Source organism: Macaca mulatta, chromosome 3 (assembly GCF_049350105.2).
Source record: "Macaca mulatta isolate MMU2019108-1 chromosome 3, T2T-MMU8v2.0, whole genome shotgun sequence".
In the NCBI taxonomy this organism is placed as follows: domain Eukaryota; kingdom Metazoa; phylum Chordata; class Mammalia; order Primates; family Cercopithecidae; genus Macaca; species Macaca mulatta.
In genome coordinates this window covers 48,584,564-48,594,829 of record NC_133408.1, presented here as the reverse complement: position 1 = coordinate 48,594,829, position 10,266 = coordinate 48,584,564, and the positions used below count along the sequence as shown (strand labels likewise).

At 49.4% G+C, this 10,266-nt stretch overlaps 1 protein-coding gene across 3 annotated transcripts; it reads left to right on the top strand.

Annotated features, from left to right (window-relative positions):
- The first annotated feature begins 1,757 nt into the window (after nucleotides 1–1,757).
- On the top strand, nucleotides 1,758–9,535 carry IFT22 (intraflagellar transport 22). Of its 3 annotated transcripts, NM_001194410.2 has the most exon segments (5): nucleotides 1,764–1,899; nucleotides 4,179–4,255; nucleotides 4,985–5,074; nucleotides 7,000–7,202; nucleotides 8,246–9,535. In NM_001194410.2, coding segments are annotated over 5 exon segments (558 nt in total). In that variant the 5' UTR covers nucleotides 1,764–1,860; the 3' UTR covers nucleotides 8,395–9,535.
- Nucleotides 9,536–10,266: the final 731 nt, after the last annotated feature.

Below are 10,266 nucleotides of genomic sequence, written 5' to 3'. Positions count from 1 at the left end.
GTGAGCCGAGATCGCGCCACTGCACTCCAGCCTGGGCAACAGCGTGAGACTCCGTCTCAAAAAAAATAAATAAATAAAAAATAAATAAAATAAAATGAGGACTGGCTGGGCACAGTGGCTCATGTCTGTAATCCCAGCACTTTGGGAAGCCGAGGCAAGCAGATCATGAGGTCAGTAGTTTGAGACTAGCCTGGCCAACATGGCAAAACCCCGTCTCTACTAAAAATACAAAAATTAGCCAGGCATGGTAGCGTGCACCTGTAATCTCAGCTACTCGGGAGGCTGAGGCAGGAGTAACACTTGAAACCAGAAGGCGGAGGTTGCAGTGAACTGAGATCACACCACTGCACTCCAGCCTGGGCAACACAGCAAGACCCTGTCTCAAAAAAAAAAAAAGAAAAGAAAAAAAGATATTAATTTAATCCATCAACAATGACATGCTGAAATTAAGAACTCTTCCTTACTGTTCACTCAGCAGTTATTTATTTTTATTTATTTATTTTGAGACAGAGTCTTGCTCTGTCACCCAAGCTGGAGTATGGTGATGCCATCTTGGCTCACTGCAACCTCTGCCTCCCTGGTTCAAGTGATTCTCCTGCCTCAGCCTCCTGAGTAGCTGGCATTACAGGTGCGTGCCACCACACCCGGCTAATTTTTGTATTTTTAGTAGAGACAGTTTTCACCATGTTGGCCAGGCTGGTCTCGAACTCCAGACCTCAAGCGATCCACCAGCCTCGGCCTCCCAAAGTGCTGGGATTACAGGCCTGGGCCACGGAGGTTGGCCAAGCAGTTCTTTTCAATACAAAGACTATGTAACTATGTTACCGAAGGTTAAAGATTTGATAGTGGGTTGACGAGGAATTTTTGTCTTGTCAGCCCTTTGTGGGCCAGAATATTTTGCACCGGCACTCTCCGCACAGAGACATTTAATATCATGGCCTTATCCGAAATTCTGACTTGACTCTGTATTTTCAGACTGACCTGACTGAATTTAGCAGCAATGTTTCTAGACACCTGCACTGACTAAAGGATTCCAGCCATCATCTCTTTGGTTTCACCTAGGTCAGACGAATGATAGTGAGTGGTGAATCCTTTTACAGAAACCAGACTTTCACCTGAGCTTTTTTAAGCTGGGTCACAGCTATGATAAATCGGCTCCCAAGTGGACAGCCACAGTGATATCATGCCACAGTGATAAAGGAGTCAAGGCCTAGTTCCAAGGCCAGCTTGGCACTTGTATGGCCTGTCTGAGCTCTCGAGATTATTGGGAGAAACAACAATTTGGAAACGGCCATTCCGCCCCCTCCTGGAGTCTTGCTTTCCGCGTCTCTACCGAGACTGATGGAACGGGCTTGCAGTCCCAGAATTTTGGTGAGGTGGAGGTGGGAGGATCGTTTCAGCCCAGGAGTTCGAAAACAGCCTGGGCAACATAGCAAAACCCGGTCTTACAAATACAAAAATTTTAAAAATTAGTCGGACGTGATGGCGTGTGCCTGTAGCGCCAGCTACTCGGGAGGCTGAGGCAGAAGGATCGTTTGGGCCCAGAAGTTGGAGGCTACAGTGAGCCGAGATCGCGCCACCGCCCTCCAGCCTGAGCGACAGAGTGAAACCCTGTCTCTAAAAGAAATAGAGGCCAACCCTGCAGAACCGCGTCTGCAGCCCGGGCTTTGTGACTTCTCTCCAACCCCCACCCAGTCACAGACGCGCCCACTTTCCGCCGCGCGCGCCGGAAGTGGCCGAGTCCCGTCGGCCCCTGCGGGGCGCTCGCCGTCGCCATGGAAACGAAAGCGGCCCGGGAGCTCTCTGCCCTAACGCGCCGGCTACGGTGGGCTCCGGCCTGCTACGCCGCGGCGGACAACGATGCTGAAGGCCAAGATCCTCTTCGTGGGGCCTTGCGAGGTGAGTCCCAGCCCGGCGCGGCAGAGGGAGCGGGGAGCAGGCCTCGGGGCCTGAGCGAGCGCAGGTCCCCACCCGTCTGGTCTGTGGCTTGCTCCAGGAGGCGGGAACCCGGGCCCACCGCGCCCATCCCGGCTGGCGCCCCTGCCCTTTCCGCGAACTCCGTGCTTTCAGACCTTGATTCCAACGACTGCCCGGAGGAGGTAGTGGAGGCGAGCCCGGTGTTAATGAGCCCCGAAGGCCCAAGGTACTGAGTGGCGTCACTGGAACCACAGCCTAGATTTCGTGACTCTTTCTCTTGCCTCCGGGATCCACCTGATGAATGCGTCTGTGGGTCTGGACTTTTGTTTGAGACAGGTTCTCGCCCTGTCGTCCAGGCTGGAGGGCAGTGGTGTGATCATAGCTCACTGCAACCTCGACTTCCCTGGGCTCAAGTAGTCCTCCTGCCTCAGCCTCCTGAGTACCTGGGACTACAGGCGTGCACCACCACGCCCGACTAGTCTCGCCCTGTCACCCAGGCTGGAGTGCAGTGGCATGATCTTGGCTCACTGCAAACTCCGCCTCCCGGTTTCAAGCGATTCTCCTGCCTCAGCCTCCTGAGTAGCTGAGATTACAGGCCCACACCATCACCCCTGGCTAAGTTTTGTATTTTTTGTAGAGATGCGTTTTCACCTTGTTGGCCAGGCTGGTCTCTAACACCTGACCTCAAGTGATCCGCCCGCCTCGGCCTCCCAAAGTGCTGGGATTAAAGGAATGAGCCACCACGCCTGGCCTTAATTTGTTAATTATTTGTAGAGACAAGATCTTGCTATGTTGCTTAGCACCTAGGCTGGTCTCCAACTCTTGGGCTCAAAAGGCCTCCTGCCTCAGCCTCTCAAAGTTCTGGGATTACAGGTGTGAGTCACTGCTCGAGGCCTGGGCGTTTTACTATATGGTCCTGGAACCACTGGCTATTAATGTGTTTGTTGGGGGTGTGGTAGTGGGGATCAGATCACATCTACATGTAAACTTCACATCATCCACAGAAATAAAGCTCAGATGAACTAAAGCTAAATGCGTTAAAAAACAAAACAAAACAAAACCAAAAACAAAAAACTGGCCAGGCACGGTGGCTCACGCCTGTAATCCCAGCACTTTGGGAGGCCAAACAGGTGGATCACCTGAGGTCAGGAGTTCGAGACCAGCCTGACTAACATGGTGAAACCCCATCTGTACTAAAAATACAAAAATTAGCTGGGCATGGTGGCGCATGCCTGTAATCCCAGCTACTCGTGAGTCTGAGGCAGGAGAATCACTTGAATCCGGAGGCGGGGTTGCAGTAAGCCAAGATCGCGCCATTGCACTCCAGCCTGGGCAACAAGAGCGAAACTACATCTAAAAAAATAAATAAAACTGATAGAAGTCTTAGGCCAGGCGCAGTGGCTAACACCTGCCAGCACTTTGGGAGGCTGAGGTGGGGAGATCACTTGAGCCCAGGCATGCGAGACCAGCCTGGGCAACATAGGGAAACCCCATCTCTACAAACAATACAAAAATTAGCTGGGCATGGTGGTGCACATCTGTAGTCCCAGCTACTCAGGAGGCTGAGGCGAGAGGATCACTGGAGCCCTACAGATCAAGGCTGCAGTGAGCTGTGATCATGTTGCTGCACTCCAGCCTGGGCAACAGAGCAATACCTTGTCTCAAAAAAAAAAAAAAAAAAAAAGCAATGTGTATTACTCATATAATCCAGATGGACAGACTGCTCCATGTGAGATTATAAGACAGCTAGCCATGAGTCCCCAGGCTGACTTTGATCCTCTCTGTGACCTAAAAGAACTCCTTGGCCAGGCGCAGTTTCTCATCCCTGTAAACCCAGCACTCTGGGAGGCCCAGGCGGGTGGATCACCTGAGATCAGGAGTTCGAGACCAGCCCAACTAATAAATACAAAAGTTAGCTGGGTGTGGTGGTGGGCGCCTGTAATCCCAAATACTTGGGAGGCTGAGGCAGGAGAATCATTTGAACCTGGGGGTTTCAGTGAGCCCAGATCACAGCCTGGGCAACAAGAGTGAAACTCTGTCTCAAAAAAAAAAAGAACTTAATCCCATGCTCCCTGGGCCCCAGACCAGGCTGTGCCCACTGCACTAGAGCAAGACAGTGTGGTCATAACCACCCCAGTGATCTCAGGGTGCCAATGACCTATACTGCACCGCACCAGCTTCCAGGCCACCTCTTGGGGTGATTTTTTCGGTTTCCTTTTCTGCCTTTCAACAAAGACCTTTATTTGCACTCATTTTCACAGAGTGGAAAAACTGTTTTGGCCAACTTTCTGACAGAATCTTCTGACATCACTGAATACAGCCCAACCCAAGGAGTGAGGTGAGCCCTGACAAATCTGTGTCCACAAGAGTGCCCAACTGGCTGGGCAGGGAGGCTCATGCCTCTAATCCCAGCGCTCTCGGAGGTCAAAGTGGGAGGATCGCCTGAGCCCTGGGCAATATAGGGAGACCCCATCTCAACTAAAAATAAAACATTAGCCAGGTAAGTTGGCATGTGTCTGTAGTCTCAGCTACACAGTAGGCTGAAGCAGCAGGATTGCTTAAGGCCAGGAGTTGGAGGCTGCAGTGAGCTATGATCGTGCCACTGCACTCCAGCCTGGGTGACAGAGTGAGACCCTGTCTCAAAAAAAAAATTTAATAATAAAACAATCTAAAAAGACTGCCCAGCCATCACCCACCTCCTACTTTTGTTGCTGTTGGCATTCCAAAAGTGTAATGCAGCTTCATTATTGGTGCTACTGCTGCTCTTCTTCTTCGTCCTGTCTCCCAGGCTGGAGTGCAGTGGCACAATCTCGGCTCACTGCAACCTCCACCTCCCAGGTTCAAGCGATTCTCCTGCCTCAGCCTCCCCAATAGCTGGGATTACAGGTGCCCACCATCATGCCCGGCTAATTCTTTTATTTTTAGCATAGCGAGGGTTTCACCATGTTGTCCAGGCTGGTCTCGAACTCCTAACCTCAAGTGATCTGCCTGCCTCAGCCTCTCAGAGTGCTGAGATTACAGGCATGAGCCACCGCACCCAGCCTACTGCTCTTCTTTTTCCTTTTAGGATCCTGGAATTTGAGAACCCGCACGTTACCAGCAACAACAAAGGCACAGGCTGTGAATTCGAGCTATGGGACTGTGGTGGTGATGCTAAGTATGTTTCCTTTAAAGAAAGTCACTTCATCAAATGGTTTAAAAATCAGCTGCCCAGGCCAGGGGTGGTGGCTCACACCTGTAGTTCCAGCACTTTGGGAGGCCAAGGGGGGTGGATCATCTGAGGAGAAGAGTTCAAGAGCAGCCTGGCCAACATGGTGAAACTGCATCTCTACTAAAAATACGAAAAATTAGCCCGGTGTGGTGGCGGCCACATGTAATCCCAGCTACTTGGGAGGCTGAGGCAGGAGAACTGCTTGAACCCGGAGGCGGAGGTTGCAGTGAGCGGAGATCGCACCATTGTACTCCAGCCTGGGTGACAGAGCTGGACTCCGTCTCAAAAAACAAAACCAAACAAAAAAAATCAGCTGCCCATCAGGCACCATGAAGTTGGGCCTAGCATGTTTCCTGGCACATATGAGGAGCTTGACAAATTATTTGCTGACATGCATTGCTTTATACACTTCAGTGATTAGGTTATGATGCAGTTAGAAGTCATCAACCTTGGCCAGGCACAGTGGCTGACGCCTGTAATCCCAGTACTTTGGGAGGCCGAGGCAGGCAGATCACCTAAGGTCAGGAGTTCAAGACCAGCCTGCCCAACATGATGAAACCTCATCTTTTAAAAAAAAAAATAGGGGCCAGGCACCGTGGCTTACGCCTGTAATCCACTGCTTTGGGAGGCCGAGGCAGGCAGATCACCAGAGCTCAGGAGTTTGAGACCAGCCCGGCCAACATAGCAAAACCCCGTCTCCTAAAAATACAAAACTTAGCCCAGTATGGTGGTGTGCACCAATAATCCCAGCCACATCAGGAGACTGAGGCAGGAGAATCACTTGAACCTGGGAGGTAGACGTTGCTACTGCACTCCAGCTTGGGCAACAGAGCCAGACTCTTACCTCAAAAAATAATAACAGGCCGGGCGCGGTGGCTCAAGCCTGTAATCCCAGCACTTTGGGAGGCCGAGACGGGCGGATCACAAGGTCAGGAGATCGAGACCATCCTGGCTAACACGGTGAAACCCCGTCTCTACTAAAAATACAAAAAATTAGCCGGGCGAGGTGGCGGGCGCCTGTAGTCCCAACTACTCGGGAGGCTAAGGCAGGAGAATGGCGTGAACCCGGGAGGCGGAGCTTGCAGTGAGCTGAGATCCGGCCATTGCACTCCAGCCTGGGTGGCAGAGCGAGACTCCGTCTCAAAAAAAAAAAAAAAAAAAAAAAAAAAAAAAAAAAAAAAAAACAATTTTTTTTTAAATGAAGAAATCATCAACCTTTAAAAAAACTAAAATTGGCCTGATGTGGTGCACACCTGTAGTCCTAGCTACTCAGGAGGCTGAGGCGGAAGGATCGCTCGGGCCCACGTTGGAGACTGCAGTGAGCTATGATCCCACAACTGCACAATTTTAAAAGACTGCCCAGCCATCACCCACCTCCTACTTTTGTTGCTGTTGGCAACAAAAAGTAGAGCAAGACCCTGTCTCTTTAAAAAAAAAAAAAAAAAAGTCATCAACCAACTGTTTCTTTTTTGTTGTTGTTGTTGTTTTGGGATGGAGTCTCGCTGTGTCACCCAGGCTGGAGTGCAGTAGTGCAAACTCAGCTTGCTGCAAGCTCTGCCTCCCGGGTTCATGCCATTCTCCTGCCTCAGGCTCCCGAGTAGCTGGGACTACAAGAGCCCACCACCACGCTCGGCTAACTTTTTTGTATTTTTAGTAGGGATGGAGTTTCACCGTGTTAGCCAGGATGGTCTCGATCTCCTGACATCGTGACCCACCCGCCTCAGCCTCCCAAAGTGCTGGGCTTACAGGAGTGAGCCACCACGCCCAGGCTGTTATAGACCAACTTTTAATACTAAGATATTCTTTTTAAAGTCCACAGTTAGAAACCAGAATGACCTGACTTTCCCTCTTGTTCCTTTTCTTCCTCCCAGGTTTGAGTCCTGCTGGCCAGCCCTGATGAAGGATGCTCATGGAGTGGTGATCATCTTCAATGCTGACATCCCAAGCCACCGGAAGGAAATGGAGATGTGGTATTCCTGCTTTGTCCAACAGCAGTCCTTACAGGACACACAGTGTATGCTAATTGCACACCACAAACCAGGCTCTGGAGATGATAAAGGAAGCCTGTCTTTGTGTAAGGAAACTGGAATTTCTCTTCCTCTTTTGTCTTGAATGTTTTGGACACCTACATATTGCCCCACGTCCTACAAACCAGCAGCTCTGTCCAGTTACTGAGCACCTTCTGTACCCTAGGCAATTGTTGCCCGCTCCATGTGAGTCCACCCTGTCTCTACTAAAAATACAAAAATTAGCCAGGCATGATGACAGGCGCCGGTAGTCCCAGCTACTCAGGGGCTAAGGCAGGAGAATTCCTTGAGCCCGGGAGGCAGAGGTTGCAGTGATCTCACCGCTGCACTCCAGCTTGGGTGACAGGATGAGACACCATCTCAAAAAATAAATAAATAAATGAAAGGCCAGGCGCAGTGGCTCATGCCTATAATCCCAACACTTTGGGAGGCCGAGGCGGGCGGATCTCTTGAGGTCAGGAGTTCTAGACCAGCCTGGCCAACATGGTGAAACCCCACCTCTACTAAAAATACAAAAATTAGCTGGGGGTGGTGGTGCACGCCTGTAATCCCAGCTACTCAGGAGACTGAGGCAGGAGAATCACTTGTACCTGGGAGGTGGAGGTTGCAGTGAGCTGAGATTGTGCCATTGCACTCCATTCCACTCTGGACAACAAGAGTGAAACTCTGTCTCAAAAAAAAAAAAAACCAGAATACAGAGTGGGAAAATCCTGCTTGTCCCTATTCTTGGGTATGACTGGGGTGGCACTCTTTCTGAAAGAACTTTTCTGGAGAAAAACCTCCAATTCACATAACACACATCCCAAGGGTGACACAGTAATCCTGAAAAAGAAGTCAGAAAATACTCAGAAACAAAATGAGAATAATAGAGAATCTATAAGAACAGAAGACCTGGAAAGTGGTTTGTAAGGTTTTCATCCTGTTGCCAGGTGGCAATATAGCAAACCCTTTCTCTGTTCTCTGGTGTCAAGGAAGACAACTTGATTTGTGAACTTCAGAAAGTTAAATTTCTTCTAGAAGTTTCACTGGGAGCTAGAAAGGGCCCCTCATTGAAACTCCTTGACTAATTAACCTTATCTTCATTTTCAAGCGCCACCCTTGAACAAGCTGAAGCTGGTGCACTCGAACCTGGAAGATGACCCTGAGGAGATCCGGATGGAATTCATAAAGTATTTAAAAAGCATCATCAACTCCATGTCTGAGAGCAGAGACAGGGAGGAGATGTCAATTATGACCTAGCCAGCCTTCACCTGGGACTGCCACCTCCCCAGTGAAATCAGCATGTTTCTTGGTGCAGATGTGAAATCACATCCAGCTCCTGATGTTTTCTTCTCCCTGTGACTGCAGAGGAAGTGTTCCTACCTGCAGGAAGGCACCTGTCACACAGGGCATTCACTCAGACCATCTATGCTCTGTCCTGAGTTCAGTTTAGAAAGTCCTATCATCGAATTCAGATTTCCTGGCCCCAGAACTTCCCAAAGACCTATAAAATGGAGGGATTTACCACCTTCACATATGTCCAGTTACATAGTTTGTGGAATTGTAACCGTTGCAGCCCAATGATACAACAGTAGTTTAATCATGTGTATTGGCTTGAATGTAATTTTCATTCCTTGATTTACCCAACAAACACCGACGGGTTGAGCACCTGCTGTGTGTGCACCACTGTCCTAGCTGCTGACTGCAGACAGCATGCATGAAAAAGACACAAATCCCCACCCTCGCGGAACTCATTCCATTTTCCTAAATATTAGGTTGGTGCAAAGCTAATCGCGGTTTTTGCCATTTTTAATTTTTAATGGCAAAAGCCACAATTACTTTTGCACCAACCTAATAGTAAGGCCAATTCAGAAACTTGAGTGCCATGTCTTGGATATGCAAAAAAGAAAATCAAAACGCATTCTTCATTCTCTGTAAGAGTTCTAGGTGGGGCTCAGTGGCTCACACTTGTAATCTCAGCACTTTGGGAGGCCAAGGCAGGCGGATCACTTGAAGCCAGGAGTTCAAGACCAGCCTGGCCAACATGGTAAAACCCTATCTCTACTAAAAATATAAAAATTCACAGGGTGTGTTGGCACATGCCTGTAATACTAACTACTCGGGTGGCTGAGGCATAAGAATTGCTTGAGCCTGGGAGGCAGAGGTTGCACTGAGCTAAGATCGCACCACTATACTCCAGCCTGGGTGACAGACACCATGTCTCAAATAGATTAAATTACATTAAATGTTTAAAAAGAGGTCTAAATAAGTTTCATATGCTGCCCTCCCTCAGATAATGTGGGAACCTGGGGTACTTAACATGCCAAATGAAGGTATACTTGATTGTTATTCATAGATTTTGTATTTGAGAATTCACTAAAATATGTTTGTAACCCCCAAATCAATACTGTGGCACTTTCTCAGTTATTTGCAGACATACAGAGTGACATAAAATGTGAAGTGCCTGGCTGGGCGTGGTGGCTCACACCTGTAATCCCAGCACTTTGGGAGGCCGAGGCAGGCAGATCACAAGGTCAAGAGATAGAGACCATCCTGGCCAACATGGTGAAACCCCATCTCTACTAAAAATACAAAAATTAGCTGGGCGTGGTGGGGCGTGCCTGTAGTCCCAGCTACTCAGGAGGCGGAGGCAGGAGAATTGCTTGAACCTGGGAGGTGGTGATTGCAGTGAGCTGAGATTGCACCACTGCACTCCAGCCCGGTGACAGAGCAAGACTCTGTCTCCAAGAAGAGAAAAAAAAAAAAAAAAAATTGAAGTGCCTGGCCAGTTGCAGCGGGTCACGGCTGTAATCCCAACACTTTGGGAGGCCGAGATGGGAGAACTGCTAGAAACCAGGAGTTCGAGACCAGCCCAACATGGCGAAACCCCATCTCTACTAAAAGTACAAAAATGTGCCAGGTGTGTTGGCACACACCTGTAATACCAGTACTTAGGTGGCTGAGGCATAAGAATTGCTTGAGCCTGGGAAGCAGAGGTTGTAGTCAGCCAAGATTGTGCCACGGTACTCCAGCCTGGGCAACAGAGTGAGACTGTCTCAAACAAAAAAAGAAAAAAAAAGGCTGAGTACATTGGCTCACACCTGTAATCCCAGCACTTTGAGAGGCAGAGGC